Genomic DNA, 17,793 nt, shown 5'->3' with positions numbered 1-17,793 from the left:
ATGGGCGGGGCACACACAGGAGGCAACCGATCAAAGTTTCTCTCTCACATCAATGTCTCTCTCTCCCTCTCTCTGTCTTTAAAAATCAAGAAACATGTCTTTAGGTGAGGATTTTTTTTAAATACTGTTCTAATAAATGGTACGACAGCACTGTGGAGACTGACGATGAGCAGGGACACCTGACTCACTCAGGGGAACCGGAAAAGGCTTCCCTGAAAAAGCACAGCTAAGCGGAGACCCAAGGAATAACATGGAGCCCAGGCTGGTGAGTGTGAGCCAGGGCAGGAGAGCCAGGAGAAGGCGCCAGGGCAGACGAGCTTTCGGTTTGAGAGACCAAAAGGATTGGAAGGGTGGGACTGCCAGGCCGCAAGGAGTACGGCTGAGCGAGGCGAGAGGGGCATGCAGGCTGCATGCAGGTAACAGGGACACTGGAGAGGTCTGCCAGGTAAGCAAAGAGGTTAGGTCGGGGCTTTTGCAATGACCTACCAAAAGGGAGAGGGTTTGGCTTGCAGGCTCTGGGAGGTGACAGTGAGAACGGAAGGACGTGGTGGCTTTTGAGCAATGGAATCGACAGGTCGTGGCATTGAATTGGATTTGAAAGAGAAAAGTGTCCCAGAAGACCCAGGATCCCAAAGGTCCATTCACCAGGGCAAGGAGCCCCGCGGTGGGGCAGGTGGGGCAGGTTTGGGAGAATGAAGGAAAGTTTCTGTTTGGGAAGAACCGAGCTTTAGATATGAAATACTAAGAGGACTGAGGGCTGATTCTCTGAAGGGGGGCTGGCTGGGCAACAGGGCCTCTGGCAGACAGAAAGGCCAGGAGAGATTTGCATCGGAATGAGCTGTGAAGTGAGAAGAGGCCCCGGGCAGGTCCTCTGCATGTCCCCGGTCCCCTGGTGCAGATGGTGTGTGTCTCTGACAGGCCCGCACCCCCGTGCACACACCCCCAGGGTTCCCGGCCAGCACACTCTGTTTTATGAAGACAGCATGAAGCTGGAACACCCCCAGTCCTCCCTGCTTTCCATGCGGGTGTCACCAAGTCCAGCTGAGCACCCCAACCCCTGAGCCTGACGCACACCCCGCCCAGCACACCACAGTTCCCTCTGATCAGGCTGCCACTACGTACCCCCGGGTGCACGGGGTGGTCGTGTATATCCATGTGCATATATTTCTTTTATAAAACTCTTAAAGCAAATATTTGAATTTCTCTCTCCTCAACCTCTTTGTCTTCTCGCAACTGATAAGTTGGTCCCCTGGCCAGTGACAGTAGGTTTCCCTCACCTCTCTGAGTGGACCTGCCTGGAAGGTGCCTGTGTTCTGGCACATCACGAGGGCTGGAGGCCGGGCAGACAATCCGGGGTGACCTATGAGACCTGGTGGCGGCGGGGGGGGTGGGGCAGAAAGCACGGGCTCTGGACTCTCTCAGGCATCTCTGGGCTGGAATCTTCTAGATCCAGTGACCTCATTTGTCTGAACAATTAACCAAGACACTGCAGGCCTCGGGTCAGCAGGCGTGAAGGTCCAAGAGGACGTCGCACTAGTCAGCGACTGGGTCGAACTGATGTCCCCTCGCTCAGAAGGAGTCACAATGTATTTTACCACCAGCTTTTGTTCACTGACTTATCTGAATGCCCTTTTAAAAACATAAAGGAGCATTGCAGACCTGTGGCACAGGTAGATCTTGGGACACTGCCAGATGCCTCAGGTAGGCCCACAAAACCCAGAATGGCACACGACTGAGGGCAGCCCTCTGAGCTTGAGCGAGCTTAATAGCGAAGAGTGTCAAACACCTGCCCACACTCAGCCACCAGGACTCGATGCTCTCCAATCAGAGAAGTGGGCCCTCTGGGCATGCCCACCAGGCTGGGCTTCAGGGGCCCCTATCCGGGAGGTCCCCTCTCTAAGAGCGGAGTCAGGGTGAGCTGACGGAGAGCTGGGATGAGTTATGCTTTGTTTTTATTTGGAATCACAAGAGACACATTTTTAATAAACCCTTAAATTCTTCCCCATTAATGTGACTTAGATAACGAATTCATAAAGACTGAATTGGTTTGTTTACATACACTCAACCTTTGAAAAATTACATTCTTGTTTGTTTGTTCGTTTACACCATCAAAGCCAATCAAGCCAAACAAGACGGTTAACCAAAATGATTAATGAACGCTCACTAGCTGGCTGCTTTAAATAGACACTGTGATGCTCGTGTCAGAGTTGATTAGCTCCCTGTGTCTCGCTGATGCTATTAAAAGCTTTGAGCAATTGAGACGAAGCCATTGAGTCGGATTCCAGCAGGTGGAGGGAACTTCTACCGGGTTGATTCTGCTGTGGGGAATTCACACCTGCACGGACGCTGGGGAGAGAGCAAGCGTGGGCCCTCACTGGTGGAGAGGAAGAGAGAACAGAAACTGGAAGGGGTGTTCGGTGGCATCCACCCCAACTAGGGCAAAGCGGCTTCGGGTAAAATATACTCATCTTCACCCAAGGAATCCCAAATGGGCGGAGGATATGGATGTTGATCCTTTCTGGTTCAGAACTTTCCAGAACAAAAATAAATAAATGAAGGGGAAGCAAAAGGCTAACGTGGCCTCGGGTTTTAGTGGCTCCTCTAAAAGCGCCCCCACAGGGAAATGATGGTGGTCAGCGGCAGGCACCAGTGTTTTCATTTTCAAGATGAAAGGAGGGGGTGGTACAAGCGAGGGCAAGGCGAGCACTGAGGGCCCCCGGCTGGAATGGGTATGTGCCACGCGTCCTGCTGGACCCGGAACGCAAGCGGCAGTGACCGGGCCAGTAGTTGCAAGGGCAGAGTCCAGTCGAAGGATTGGCAGGGTCCAGTCCTGGGCTGCTGTGGCTGACCTCGGGGAGGTCAAGCTGGCGAAGGCAGCTGTGACTTTAGAAGGACATGCAATGGGGACTTTAAACCATTCCCAAGGTTATAGTATTGGTCCAGACATCCAAAGGCATTTTAAATGGGAGGGAAAACATTGCTTACTGGGCCAAAATGTTCTGGATAGTTCTATTCCACTCCTGACCGGGTTGTGGGAGGGCAGATGTGTCCGTGGGTCAGAGCTAAGCTGGACAGTGCTGTCGTTGTTCATGCAGCCGAGCCATCTCTAGGAAAAAGGCAGCAAATACTTTGGATCCCTCTATGTAGTTCCGCCTAGAGAACGAAGTAAAGAGAAACACAGTTATTCCCATTCAGATGATGGAGGAAAACTGGCCTGCAGTTGAAACAGGAAGATCTGGGGGTTCGAGTTTAATCCGAAGTATGCAGCACGCCCAAGGCTTGCTGACGTGGAGCCTGGAGGTGGGCAGCGGGGGCTTAGCCCTGCGGGACCCTACCTATTGATTTTCTCGTTCTGAGAGTGCTCGCCGTCGTCAACGGCGCCGAGCGGAAGCATCAGCACCCTCTTCTGGAGAACATCCTGGAATATCTGGGCAATTGGTATGGTTGACCCATCCCGGATCATATCTGGCTCCGTTCCAAACACTGAAACCCAGGAGAGAAAGGCATTGGAACAACGGAAGGACGAGACCCCACTGCACTCGGTGCTGGGGAGCGCGCTCCCTGCTGTCGTGCAGGCTGCGTTCTAAAGTAGACGGTAGAGTCCAGAAGGAAACAGCAGTTGCCTTCTTTACAACCGGCTACTTCTACAGACATTTTCTTAAATACAAATGTTTGTTCTGAACTAATTTCAGACTTGCGGAAAAGTTACAAAAAGAGTAGAGTTCCCAGGTACCCCTTATTCTACTTCCCTAATGTTAACATCTTAGATAACTATTGAACAATTACCAGGAGCAGGACATTAAACTTGAAGAAATAGTACTAACTACACTCTGACCTTACATGAATTTCACGACTCTGTCCCTTTCCCAGAATCCCACACCGCGCTTTGCCATTGCTCCTCAGCCGCCTCTAGTCCGTGCCAGTTTTTCGGTCCCTCCCTGTCTGTCACGACCTTTGACCCTCCTGAGTACTGATGGGTTATTTTGTAAAACGTTCCTCCATTTGGGCTCCTCCGTTTTCTCACAATTGGAAGAGGTCATGCATTTTTGGCAATACCCCGGATGACGCAACTACTTGTATAAGGTTGTCTCGTGCATTAAATATTGGCAAAGTGGGAATGAGATTTGGGGGGGGTTTGTAAGAAATATGTAAATAAATAGCTACTGCCAGCTATCTCCTGAGTGTCTCAGTGTGTGTGTACTCGGATTTGGGTGCGCCCCACGAACAGTTTAATGGACGTCCTCGGGCCCAGAAAGAGGCGCGTTCGGTGCTTCTAGGCCAGAGGACAAGTCACCAGTGATGGGGGGAAGGGAAAAGCAGACGAGGGCAGAAAAGAGGACACGCCGGTGGTCTTCACCCTCAGAGCAGGGCCTGCGTGTGAACAGTGTCCCCATGCTTCTCCACGCGATGCCCACAGACACGATGCTGCCGTGGCTCCTGCGAGAACTGCTGGCCTCTCTCGCCGACCTGGACGTTTCGGCCGCACATCTCTCCTCAGCGGGCAGCACAGCGGCCTCCTCACTGCTCCCCCTCTTCTCTTCCGCCCCACGTTCCCCTGGTGAAGTGCCGCCACACTGCCGGGCCGTGCGAACGACGGCCCAGAGGAGTGTGGTCTCGTCCTCTGACTTCTCACGTGTGCCCCTCCGACAGAGAACCCCTGCAGAGACGGGGTCCTCTCCGGGGCCTGGACCTCAGATCCCAGCCCTGCCAGCCCCGGGGCTGTGGCCTGCGGCCGCACCTCCAACACAGGAGTCCCCCCTTATCCGCGGTATCACTTCCCATGGTGTCAGTTACCCGTGGTCAACCGCGGTCTGAAAACACTAAATGGAAAACTCCAGAATCGAACGGTGCCCACACCCTTGAGCTCACTGCATTGAGTCACAGAGGTGCTTGTCATTTCCCCCCTCACGGTAAGGGTGACGCAGCGTGAGATGTCGGAAAGCGGGCGAACACACTCACGAGAGGGTGTGTAAGGAGCCCTGCTCAGGGCACACTCGGCAAGGCAGACACAGACAGGACGGCCGACACCCAAGTCCTAACGCTCTGCTCCGCCTCCTGCCCCACCCCGGGAGCCAGCCCTCCGTCCCGCGGGAACGGGCAACTCGAGATGTCGTCAGTCCCACCTGTTTCGATGGCTCTTTTTCCTGCAAGGTACTGACTGTCCTCCAGGCCAGCGACCCACGGGCGCAGCCCCAGCGCCATAGACACGGCCATGTGGTTGGAACTCTTTCTTCCGGAGAAGACGCGCTGGAGATGCTGCTTCACCTGCAAGGCAGCATTTCCAACTGGGACAGAGCATTTCGAGCCCCTCCCTCTGCCAGTGACCATAGTCTCCCACCGAGGAGCACTGAAGCCCCACCCGGCAGGTCCATGGGTCCAGGCCGGGCTTCACCCCGTGGGACACACACACACTGTCACCCCCTCCCATCGCCAGCCCCCCACCCCTGCCATCGACTGCAGTGTCCAACTGTTAACGTTTGCTCGTTGGGGATTTCGGTGACTTTGAAACTTGAACGACTTTATGGATGACATGACTAATGTGGCTAGTATGAATGTTGAGGGATTCTGAACCCTAACACAAGTTTAACTTCTCACTCAGAAGGTCCCCCTGTTTGGATGCTCTGGCCCCCTTGATACTATGGAAACCACCCCCCACCCCCAGAAGAAGTCTACACTCTGAGATATTTCTTCCATTCATTCCTTCAACAAACGTTTATGGAACACCTGTCCTGTGGCAAGAACTGTTCTAGGTTTGGCTGTGGGGGGAATGCCCACCCGTGAGCAAGGTGGACAAGACCCCGCCCTCAGGGACTGCTTGTGGTGAGAAAGGAGGCAGAGGGGGGAGGACAGGAAGTGGGGGAGGGGGAGGGTATTTTAGAATGTAACTGTGGCTTCCAAGAGAACAATGGAGCCGAGAGGGTTGGGTTGAGGTAGGTGTCTCTTCAGCTCATTCATCCGGAGTTTCCTCTGTGTTGACCTTGGGGCAACCTGACAACAGGCAGGTGATTTGGACACTAACTCGTTCGGATGATGTTGGGAACCGCCCTGCCTGGTTTCAGAAGCTGTAACCCCCATGGCTAAGGCTGAGTCAGAGACCTTGGGACCATAAGCCACTAAGGAGATAAAGTTTATCTCCCTGGCACTGCCCCTGCCCAATTTACTTTACCCTGCTTGGCCCTGAGCTTGACCAGTTAGCCAATGATGGGCAAGATTCCTTAAGGGAGGGATGACCTAAGACAGGCATGGTCACAAAGGGGCCCTCAGGGAAGGACTCAGGGGGCTATAGAAAAAGGAGGTGATGGACCCTCGCCCCTTGGCTTTGACATAACCTGAGTCCTCATTCTGTCTGCAAGAAGTCTCCTAATCTCTTGGCTGCCTTACTTCCCCTGCCTGACTTAAGCCTGAAACAATGACAGAGGGTGGTGCAGCCCTGTGCTGGAAAGGGCGGACTCCCTGGGGGGCCGATCAGGCCTAAGAAAGAATGCATAAAACCCTGTGAAACCTGCTTTGTTTATACCCTCAGCTTAAGTGATAAGGGTCCAGGCCGGAAATGAGTTTGTTTCCCAAGGTTTTATAGCCCTTTAACTAACTGACCCTGACTCAGAATAAGCCCTCTGAGTTCTCTATATGGTATCTATTGTTTGACCCTTACTGCCTGACAATGACTGATGAGCTTTACCTGTGTTCCTGTGCAAAATGAACCTAATAAAAGCCCATTAAGGAAAAGGCTCTTGGCCCTTCTCCTTTGAGAGATCAGCCACCTCTCCTCCCCAAGCAGATCATGTCTTGGTAGACTTATTCTCATCCGTGGCGGCTGGGGGGCCCCGGGGGCGGAGCCCCCCCATGGGATGACACTTCCACTATTGGCTCCTAGCAGTGTGCACGTGGGAGGTGTGGGCAGTGTCGAGCGGCGCCTGGCTCCGTCTGGCTCGCTGCGGCGCCGGCAGCCAGCGTCTTCGTCTGCGTCGGGCGATCTTGCTCTCATGGCTACTCTAACTTTTTAAATTTTCCATCACTCCACCTCCACGTGGCTATCCGACCACTGTAGCTGCATATCACCGAGGAAAGAGATCTGGACCGAACAAAAATAACACTGGGCTTTTCACATTTGTCCCAGTCCCTTTCGTCCTGGAAACGAACGGTCCTTCGATGGCAGCCAGGGGGCCACTCCCTCAGCGGAGGGCGGCAGCCCTCAGAAAGGCACTGCCGGGCCGCTGGGCAGCCTCTTACCTGTCTTTCCACCACAGGTGGATCCATGTGGGGGACCAGCCGGATGGAGAACTTGCCTGTGACTCGGCCAGGAACCACGGTTTTCATACCAGGCTCAGCAAACGCGCCCTCAATCCCATGGATGGAGAGGGATGGATACCTCCACAGGTGCATCAGAATCTCCTCCTGAATTAAAGTTATTTTGTTATATACAGAAATGGTCAGTTGAAAGTATTCAATTGCAATGCTTACATCACTGATTTCTGTGCGTCTGCGACACCATTCCCAACGAGTTAATTAGCACCCTGCGTGGCACTTTCCGGGCTAATCATAAAAGGGACCTTTTCCCCCAGGACGTGAGGTCCTGGGTGCTGTCACCTGCCCAGGCCACGGCCATGGACAAGGGCCCTCGTCACCAGAGCTGTGCAGTTTCTACTTAGTAGCTGGCAGGGGTCCGTTTCAGAAACTGGAGTTCGGTGAGAGTTCCGTCCCCAATCAGCACGATGGCACCCCCGTGCTGTGCTACCCGCAGGTGGTACTCAGAAGGCGAGCGAGCGCCCTGCAGACATCGAGCCGGCTCCTCCTCGCTGGGGCCACGCAGAGCCCGTCTGGGGAAGCAGTAAACTCCACCCCTCAGACCAGCACACACTGCCGGTCCCCCAGGCATTTCCGCAGGGAGCAGCCACAGCTGCACCAAGAGGGAAGCCTCGAGGATGAAGGGAAGAGGAGAAAGTCTGAATCCCCCTTAACCACACTTTCGGCTCTGGGTTTGCTAACTGCACTGAGGCGGCGATGCCGTCATTCACAGAGTGGCCCCTGAGGCTCGAGGTTTCGTTTGGGAAAATCGACAGTGGGGGGTCTGGGAGCTGGAATCACTGCAGAGGAGCCTCACTCTCTAAACAGACAGGAGCCCAGCTGGCGTGGGACTGAGCCTGACAAGCTGACTAGGGCAGGCAGGGCTGTGAGACCAGGAGCCGCCCTGTGGTCAGGCCCAGAGGGGCCGGTGGTTCCAGACCCGGGGGCTCAGCCCTGAGGTGGGAACTGGCCTCCCTCGGGCTCCCAGCTGCCCTAGGCTCTGAGCTGGGGTGGTCAGCTGCTCACAGAAAGCCAGGTGCTAGGGGCAGTGACTTCCATGTCACCCCTTTCAGGCGCCATCAACCCACGCCCTACCTTGGTGTCAAACAGGAACTTCTTCACCTGGGCGCTGCGCCGGAACTCTGCCAGGTCCAGGTCGGTGGCTGCGTACAGCTCTCTCTCCTCCTCTGTGACAGGAGCCACGTGGTCATAGATGCCAGGGACCAGGATGCGGCCGGAGGCGTCTGTGAGGCTTCCTGCAGGGCACACACCGGGAGCAAAGTCGCGCTGCCATCACATGTGCGCCCACAGCCCAGCCCTGCGGCGGGGCCACGGCGGCTCTCGGGGCAGCAGCCGGCCTCGTGCCTGGCTCTGGTCCCCAACGCAGAGCCACTGGCAGCAGCGCCCATCCCAGAGGTGACGTTCCAGGGAAGACGGGGTCAGCTCCGGTAAAATGCAGAGTCAGCCTTCCCCATTCCAGGGGGGGTATGTGTATAAAGTTGCATGCTATCTCTAGTCTTCTGAAAACAGTTTAAACACTTTAAAGGAAAACAGCTTGTTGTATTGTCTTAAATTGTCAAACAGGTTGTAAAATTTGTATAGAGGTGCCCTGTGCCAGGTGAGGCAGGCGCAGGTATTGTGGGGTCTGAGCTCATGTGGCCTGAGAACCTCTGTTTTAAAAAGAAACCAAAATACAGAAATGCAAGTGGAGGTCCCTGCAGGGGCTGCTGAAGGGGCTCCTGCCAGCGAGGCCCCTGGACGCGAAGCCCCCGTCCATTCCCAGGGACCCACCCCCAAAGCTGCCCGGCAGCCCTGGCTCCTGGGACACACACTCTCACACACGCACGTGCACACATGTGCACGGCCAGCATTTGCGGCAGCTCCGGAGGCAGGGGTGGCTCCCTAGGGCCTTGGCACGTGGAGAAAGGAAGCCACATGGTGCCGGTCCATTTGGCGCCATCTCTGAATGCTTCTCCAGAAGCCTCTCGGGGCCATGCCATTATCTGCCTGTGGCCAGGTGTGCGGCCAGGTGTGCCACAGCATGCAGCGAAAGGGGCAAATCAGGAAATGCTTCAGCCCATGAAAGAAGTGACGTGGACTTAAGAAGCCCAAGGAACGTCCAGCCAAGGGGCAGAGCTGAGGATACGCCTTTTGTTCTCCCACCACCATTCCGGGCGGGCTAGGAAGCCGGGGGAGGAGAGACACACGGGGTCAGACAGAACTGTGTGTTAGGGGGTCCCTAGATGTTTGAAAAGTGAAAGGAAGTAACACATTACCGAGGAGTGCCACCAAATCGGCCATCGGCTCATTGAGGATACCGCCAAAGGTTCCTGAGTGAAAATCTTGATCTCTACATTTCACCTGGAAGACAGGTAAACCGGAAGACAGGTGCTCAGCGCCGTCGTGGCTGTGGTGACCGCTGATAGCGTTCGCACGGTGGGAAACACGCCCCAGCAGCATCTCATGAGACTCAACCTGAGGTCACTGCCCCATCCGGCCACTTTACTCGGAGCCTCTGCGCCTCCCCTGTCTCTATCCCCCTGCGTCCCGAGTCCCTGGACGGGCTTCAGCCCCCGCCTGCTCCACAAACACGGCTCTAAACAAGGTCACTCTTGGTTTCATCCCCATCTGTTGCTCACCCTCCTTCCAGAAAAATTCTCCTTCCAGAAAGTTCCTCTGCATGCTTTTCTTGCCGGCAGGACAATTCTATGAAAGTGTCCTCGAACAACCTCTTCTCTGTCTGCTGGCCCCCAGCTTATTCGGACACGCCCTCCCTCTGCACTCGGAGCTCCGAGAACCACTCGCTGGGCTTCCTGCACAGCCCAAGCGCGCCGTGCTCATCCCCACAGGCCCGGCCTGCCTGGTGTGCTCCCACTTCCTGAATCCACACCTAGAGTCAACTCAACATCTTCTCCGACGCTGGCTCCCTACCAGCCTGCTCATCTCTAAAACACAGAGGCCCCCCGTCCTGCTAATCTGTCACCTTGCAGTGACCTTGGACCCCTCCTAGGCCACATTCCTTGGACCACATCCAATCTGCTGCCCAGGTCCAACTAGGTTGGTCATCGCCTCCCATCTTTTTGGCCCAGCTGGTCTTTTCTGGCTCCACCCATGTTCAAGGTGCGGCCAGGTGAGCGGGCCCCTCGTCTTCCATCGCAGACCCCAGATGGGCAGGCAGCCGGGGAGCTGGAACTGTTCCTCTCACTAATCCCAAGTGGCTGGGAACAGCCCCTCAACCCCGGGGCTGTGTTTCCTGCCTCAGGACGCCACAGCTGCAGGTCCTAAACCTGGCTGGTGACTCACAAGCCAGCAGAATCCTGTCCGCAGAACAACGTTCAAAGCACAACCGCTCACAGCGTGGGAGCTTCACGAACAACCCCGCACACCCTCACTCCCCAAACCTCTGCAGTGCCCCAGGCCGAGTGCCCAGGAGAACTCTCCTCTCTCCCAGAGCTGCGTTCCTGCCCGTGAGAGAGCCCAGGCCGGCGCCGCCTGCGCACCACCACGGCGGCTGGCATATACCTCCACCGTGAAGTAGCTGTTCCCTCGCGTCCCGTAAATGAGCGCCGGCCTCTGGCTGAGCCACAGGTTGTCGGAAATCACGATGCAGTCCACACGGGAGAAGAACCCGTCCTTTTCCCTCTTCACAAGTTCCTCCAGGGCCACAGACCCAGCTTCTTCCATCCCTTCAAGGACGAACTTGACGTTCACGGGGAGATCCTGGATTAAGAAAGTAACAATGGAACAAACCGTTCTGGCAAAATGAAGCACAGCTCGCCCACGCACCCCGTGAGATCCGGGGCTAGAGCACACCTAACATAAATACAGTCAATGTTTACATGCATTCGACGTGAGGGTCATTCACACTCCCCCCACCTCTGCCTGTGGCAGAGGAGTTTTCCCTCAGAGTGGGAAGGAGAATTCAAGGAAATGCCCAGTGCAGTCATTCCACAGTGCCCATCGATTTGCTGTCGATACAGGATTTGGGGAAGGATTTCCTTATAAAAGCAACATCCGTGCCGCAGAGCAGACACCCTTTCTTCCCTCTCCCCAAAAGGAATTTTCTGAGAAAGGTTACTCAATTACTAATCTCTTTTCTGTCCTCATAATTCTGAGCATGATAAATGAGAACTCTTTCCTTTGAAAGACTGTCTAATGTTTAAGCCTCGGGATAATTTTTATTTCAAGTATCTGTTATTTTTCAACTACGAGTTCAGCCAGCCTTTTAACTTATTCAAAAGCTTTGATCATGCAGCAAAATGGAACTTTTCTCCAGTTAATATTAGGGCATGAATAGCGCCCTTAAAATTTTTACAGCGTGCCTCTTTGGTTTTGATCTTATTGTATCTCTATAATTTATAACTTTGTATCTCTGTGAGGCACATGAAAAGGGGAGGTCAAAGACCTCTTCCTGGAGCAGAAGATACCTAGGAGGCTTTAAAAGTGATGATATGCAGACAAACGACAGCCCAAACACACTAATTAGGGCTAATGAGCTAATGAGCGGGATGGAATCGCCAAAGATTAACAAAGGCAGGATGAGCAGGGGATTATGTATTAGAAAGTGTGACCTTGGGCCATCCGTTGGATGTGTCACTTGACCACATTTCTATGTGTCTTAGGAAGTCCAGCTACAGTTCTGAAATCTTAATATTTGAAAGCTCTTCATTCACACTTAACTAGCAAACAATGACTGAGAAGTAGTTGGAAAGCCTAAGAATTTTCTGGCAAAATGTGATTAATACAATACAAGCCAATGGCTACAAAGTGTTGGAGGAGGAAGACAGACCAGCAGGCAGGCCTGGGTTTTGGCCTCTGCTCTGTCCCTGGGCACCCCAGGGACCCGGACACGCCATTTCACCGCTGGGCGCTCACTGGACTCTCTGGGCATCGGCACATGCTCTTGGTGAGAGCGCCTGGTGAGGTGACCCACAGTTAGAGGTCCGGGCACCAGGGAGACAGGAAGAGAGGATGGGAGGGCGGGTGGGCTCCAGGGAGAGAGAAACTGGGGCTTGAAGGCACGGGGGCACCTTGACCCTGCCCTCCACTCGCCCCGCTCGGCGCCCGCAGGTGGAAATGCCATTCCTGGCTCACAGACCAGGGAAAACGGGCTTCGAGAGAGAGAGTTAACTGACTGGCCCGCGGGCAGAGAATGCTTCTGTTTCGTTTGTAACTAGGCACGTTTCAGAGTTGAAATGGAAAAGCAAAGCAGACTTGGGTCTTTATATAGGACTTCCTTGTAAATATTGCTTTACTTCTCTTAAGAAAGAAGGGGGAATTCAAAACAAAGAAAGGAGGAGAGGGAGGAAAAACCACCTGAGACGCTTGGGCTTGTTTAGTGCGAGCACCCAGAAGACGAGGCGGCAGCGGCCCGGGGGCCGTCTTCCTCGGCGAGAAGGAGCGCCTGAGCCAAGGGCAGCACGGCCCTCCTCTCTGGTCGCTGGAGAAAATAAGCTCACAAAGGGGAAGCCCCTGGCACCCGATGAAATGTCCTCCGAGGAGAGACACCGCCTCCTCAGGCCCTGTGCTGAGGGGCAGGACTGGGGGGCCAGGGCTGAGTCGGTGCCTGGAGCTGGGCCCCTGTTGCCCTGCTTGTTCCTGCAAGAGGCTGGGTGGAGACCAGCCCAGAAACCTGGCCTTGAACCCCGGTCTTCAATCTCCAGGTGCAAAAGTGCTTTGAGTCAATGAAGCCATGTGGGGCAGAAGGTCGCAGGCTCCCTGCTTTGAGGATCAGCCCCACAAAGTCCACGGAGGGGAGCCGAGGGCCAGCCTCCCCTGTCTCAAGCTCACTAACTGGATGGGCCACTTCTGTGTGAAACGGAAGTCCGCCGTCCAGTAAACGCAGCGTCAGAAAGTGGCCACCCAGACCATCCCCCTCCCCTGGACGGAACAGGATCTGAGGCCCAGAGAGAGTCCACCGCCTGCCCAGGGCCACACCGCCAGACCGAAACCTCCCTTCGGACTCCAGTGTGGGGTGTGACCGGCCTTGTGAGAATGACACATTGGACGGTTGGGGACCCTAACCTGGGCCCGCCGACGTGGTCCTCCGGTGGTCCGAGAGAGGGAGCCCCACTCGAAGCAGCACCCCTACCTTTCACGACCTGTTGGGACGCCTGTTGAGAACTGTGTTTCACAAGAGCAGACAGAGACCTAGTTTCAGACAGAATATCACGTGCCAGAGGTCTCTATCTTGGTAATTGTCAAAGCTGCTTAGGTATTTTTAAAGTGCACACCTGTCTCTACGAATAGAATCAGACTTTGTGATAAGAAGGAGGGGGAGATTTAAAAAAAAGACAAGCTAAAATAAGACAAGGGTAAAAAAGGCAGGTCCCGGCAGATAGGGGCTCCCCCAGTCTCCTGTCGTACATTGTTTCTCAGCGTGGCCAGCAGCACAGGCTTGGGGTGCCGTGCCGGCCCTGGACCCGGCCCCGGCCCAGCTGGGTGGCTCCGAGCAGCCCCTGACCTGGGCAGCCTCACCCTCCTCACCTGTACAATGGGTGCGATTGTAATAACACACATCTCCAAAGACCGCTGGGAAGAGGGAAGGACGTAATTCAGGCCACAGCTTGTAGAACAGCGAGGGACTCAAAGCACCACCACCATCCTCATCATCACCTCGGTCACTGTCAGTGCCACCATCACGGCCAGCACCCTCCCTCCCAGAGCTCACCGGGTACCTACTTCCTCCAGGGCCCGGAAGGCGCTCACGGCGTTAATCCATGCCAAAACGGGGCCTTTGTTGTCTGTCGCTCCTCGTCCATAAAGTTTCCCTTGAAAACAGGGGAAGCATTTTCAGAAGGGCGGGGAGACCTCTGCCAAGTTGAGTGACTTCCAAACAAAGGTCGTTCTACGGGTCACCACTGTCACAGTGCCTTCTCCTTCCAGGCATGAACCCGGCTCCGAAATCCCAAAGCATGATTTCTCGTGCGCACACAGTGCGGCCGCCAGCTGGTCAGAAAACGCAAGCTCGTTTGACACACACAGATCCGTTTGGCCTGAAAAGTAATTAGCTACTTTCTCCAAGTTCATGGAAAAGGATCTGAGGGTTTGTCACCGAACGTTCCAGAACCTAGCCCTTCCTTCAGAGACCTCACAACTAGCGAAAGGATGGAAAGAGGGTATCTGTAGCTCCACGAACCTGTCTCCTTCTCTCCTTTAAAAGGCATCGCATTGGTATTTTCAGAAAGGAAGGGTGTGACTGAGGTGACTGTTTTCCTCACAACCCAGGGCTCCACCCCACGGCGCTACTTCACCCAGGGGTGTGCAGGGCTGTGGCTTCCATCATGAGGCAAGAAAATCGTCCTCAGTGGACAAGATTGGACAAGATGGAGACCATGAGAATGGCCTTTTTTTTTGGAGAGAGAGAGGGAGCGGGGAAGGGAGGGAGAAAGACAGGGAGAGAAACATCCATCCGTTGCCTCTCACACACGCCCCAACACGACCAGGGACCGAACCCACAACCCAGGCACGTGGAACTGAACAGGTGACCTTTCAGCTTTCAGGACGATGACCAACCAACCGAGCCACACCAGCTGGGGCGCATTTTGTTCATTCTTAAGGACAGGGTGAGACCTGAAGTCCAGAACAGAAGGCACCTCTGAAACCCGTCAGCCCCGCCAGCAATCCCGAATCCCCAGGAGCACCCCGCTGCCTGTGGCCCCGCACTGACCGTCCACCTCCGTCAGCACGAACGGATCCGTGAGCCACCCGTCGGCCTGCGCTGCGGGCTGAACGTCCAGGTGGCCGTAGAAGCACACGGTGGGCTTCTTCGGTTCGTCCCCCAGTTCGGCCAGGATGATGGGGGGTATCGGCAGAGTCTGACCATCAGGCAGCTGCGGAGGGAAAACGGGTCACTTTTTTCAATAAATGCTGTTTTTAGTTCTTCCAGAAAACGCAAAGCCACGATGTTGGGGGTCCTGTTTCTACCCCGGGAACTTGTGGAGCCCACTTAATTTTCCGACCACCCTTTATGCGGCTCTCAGAGGGGCAGCACGAGGCCGGTAATTCAAACAGGAAACACGGTTAAAGCGAAGCACTTCCTCAGACACAGATGACAAGGAGCTGAAACAGGGGAGACTCGTCAGCGCTGACCCAGGAGGTGCCAGGTGTCAGGGTTACAGGTCGCCCTTTGTGGCCGAGTGGCAGTGACTGGATCGTTGGAGAAAGACGCACTGGGGCTTCAGGGGAAAGGCGGCAGGGGAGCCTGTGTGCGGGGTGTGAGCAGCACAGGGGCCTCTCCAGAATGAGTCGCCCCTCGCTCCCCTCCTCCCCTCGCGCTGCCCCCCGACCCCAAGTCCTGAGGGGAGGAGAGGTCAGCAGCAGGGCCCCCTGCAGGACGAGGAGAAGCTCTGCACCTGCCAGGGACTGAGGTCACTAGGGGGAGTTTTCACCCAGGGTCAGGGCAAGCCCCACCCCGGCCCAGCGCGGGGCAGAGTGGCCCGTGCACAGGGAGGTGTGGGGAGCCAGGGGCCGCCAGCACCTGCTGAGAGCCAGAGTCCACAAGGTCCACGCGGGCGCCCAGGCGCCGGAGCGCCGCTGCAGCCAGGGCCATCATTCTGAGCAGCTCTTGTGTGAGGCGGGGCACAGGCTGAACCGAGACACTCTCAACGGCCACCCACTCCTTGAGCGTCTGTGAGGCCAGGGGACAGGGTGATAAGCAGACACAATCACCAGGACAAGCTACTTTGACACTGAGTGTGGCGGAACCCTGGACCCAAAGCTGCTGCTCATGGGAGGTGTCACTCTGGGATGGTGTCTGGGGGGGGACGGGTTTCAGCTGCGTTTGGGGGTGCAGAGGACCTCAGCAAGAGCCCTGTACCTCTGCCAGTTGAGGGACATGCCTAGGTCAGAGGTGTTGAACTGAGCGCCCCTTTTAGAAGGGACGGCTGGGAAGGCTCTCACCCCTAAATCTAATGAACAGTGACTATTTTAATTCAATGAGAAATCACAGGCAGGTTATGTGGAAATAAGTTGTCAGGCAAAACCCCCACATCTCCCAGCAACCAGCCATTCACCCCGACCCCAAAGGGATCTCACGCCAGCACCCCCCGTGTAGTCTCCCCCACCTGCACAAATTCATCCTGATGGAGGTCAATGTACTGGAAGAGCTTCTGCACCAGCCCGGCGGGCGGCGAGGATGGTGAGGACGGTGAGGACATGCCTCCCACGACCAGCAGAAGCCTTCAAGCGAGCGGACAGCAGGGGCGGAATGAGAGTAAGCGCCGGGGTCTGGACTTCAACCCTGCAAAGGCCCGCAGGAAGTCGGTTCTCCAACAGCCACTGGGGCGGAGATCTCTCTGGTGCCCTCTCTTTCGCCAAACGCTCCACTTTCAACCCTCAAGCACTGTGATAAGACAGAGACCGACCTTTGCCACTTGGTTCCTGGCCAGCCTTGCCCGTCGGTCACTTCCCTCCGCGTCGTGATGCAGGTGGTGCCGAGAGCACTGTTTGTAAGGGGGAGACGTGTGATCGCTTTCAAAACTTCTTCATGTGCGATTAACCACTTTATTAGAAGACGTGTTTTGTGAGGACTTTCCAAACCCTGTGCGGTGCTGGCGTGGGGGGCTTCCTTCTGTCCGCTCCTGAAGCTGGGGTACTTCCCAGAGAGTCCTACAGCCACGCAGTGATAAACAACTGGGAAGAACCGGAGATAATCTACGCGCTGTTGGCTGCCCCGCCCACCTGGGAGCTGCTGGCCCATGGCTTGCTCGTGTGTCCCTCCCACCTCGCTGCCTCTGTCCCAGATGGGTCCCTTCCTTCCCTCTCTCCTGGTCAATGTGGGACCTGCCTGTGACTCCGCCCCTCCTGGTCATCCCACACCCCCGTGGTGGCTCCAGGCCACACAGCAGAAAACTGGACGGCAGGACCTCCAGGCTCGGAACTAACTCGTTACCTTCACCCAAGGCATCTCTTCCTTGTGGGCTTTGGCACGTTTTGAAAACAGACTTTATTTCTGAGAGCCCTATCAGGTCCAGACGGCTTCTTTCCTTGGCCTCCAGCTCCGGGCACCAACAGAGCCGAGGTAGGGACGTGGGTCTAGACTATACAGACCCACTACCAGTCAATAGTACAGGACAAATCAACCCAACTTGAGTAGACATTTCTCCAAAGCCAATATGCAAATGATCGATTAAGCATGTGAAAAGAGGCTCAACATCATTGGCCACCAGGGAAACGCAAATCAAACAAGGAGGAGCCGCCTCACACCTACTCTTAGGTTAAAATCAAATGTCAGATGAGGACCAGTGTTTGCGAAGGTGTGGAAACCCTGGGACCCGGGGACACCATGCTGGGGACGCAGAGTGGCGCAGCCGCTCTGGAAAACCGTCTGTCTGTTCTCAAGTGATTAAACGTCTGCCCGGCAGTTCGGCTCTTAGGTACGCCCTCGAGGGAGATGAAGGCGTGTGTCCACGCAGAAACTCGTACGTGGGCATCCACAGTAACTTCATGTCCAATAGCCACACCCCAAGTGTCCATCCGTGGTGGGCGGACAAGCAGAACGTGGGGCTC

General features: G+C 55.4%; 1 protein-coding gene across 2 annotated transcripts; it reads right to left on the bottom strand.

Annotated features, from left to right (window-relative positions):
• Window positions 1-1,938: 1,938 nt before the first annotated feature.
• Window positions 1,939-16,878, bottom strand: CNDP1 (carnosine dipeptidase 1). 2 transcript variants are annotated; one of them, XM_045188033.3, is made up of 12 exons: window positions 16,650-16,878; window positions 16,350-16,525; window positions 15,764-15,913; window positions 14,954-15,116; window positions 13,966-14,054; window positions 10,807-11,004; window positions 9,561-9,645; window positions 8,380-8,540; window positions 7,231-7,395; window positions 5,124-5,265; window positions 3,336-3,483; window positions 1,939-3,153 (listed from the first exon to the last, which is right to left on the bottom strand). In XM_045188033.3, the coding sequence occupies exons 2-12, from the start codon at window positions 16,440-16,442 to the stop codon at window positions 3,063-3,065; spliced, it is 1,485 nt and encodes a 494-aa protein (XP_045043968.2). In that variant the 5' UTR covers window positions 16,443-16,525; window positions 16,650-16,878; the 3' UTR covers window positions 1,939-3,062. The 2 variants fall into 2 exon arrangements, with proteins under 2 accessions (XP_045043968.2, XP_071075658.1); XM_071219557.1 differs by having other exon boundaries at window positions 16,350-16,878.
• Between the last annotated feature and the right edge of the window lie 915 nt (window positions 16,879-17,793).

This window comes from Desmodus rotundus, chromosome 10, assembly GCF_022682495.2.
Source record: "Desmodus rotundus isolate HL8 chromosome 10, HLdesRot8A.1, whole genome shotgun sequence".
NCBI classification, from domain to species: Eukaryota; Metazoa; Chordata; class Mammalia; order Chiroptera; family Phyllostomidae; genus Desmodus; species Desmodus rotundus.
Note: the sequence above shows the minus strand (reverse complement) of the source record. Positions and strands in the feature narration are given on the sequence as shown.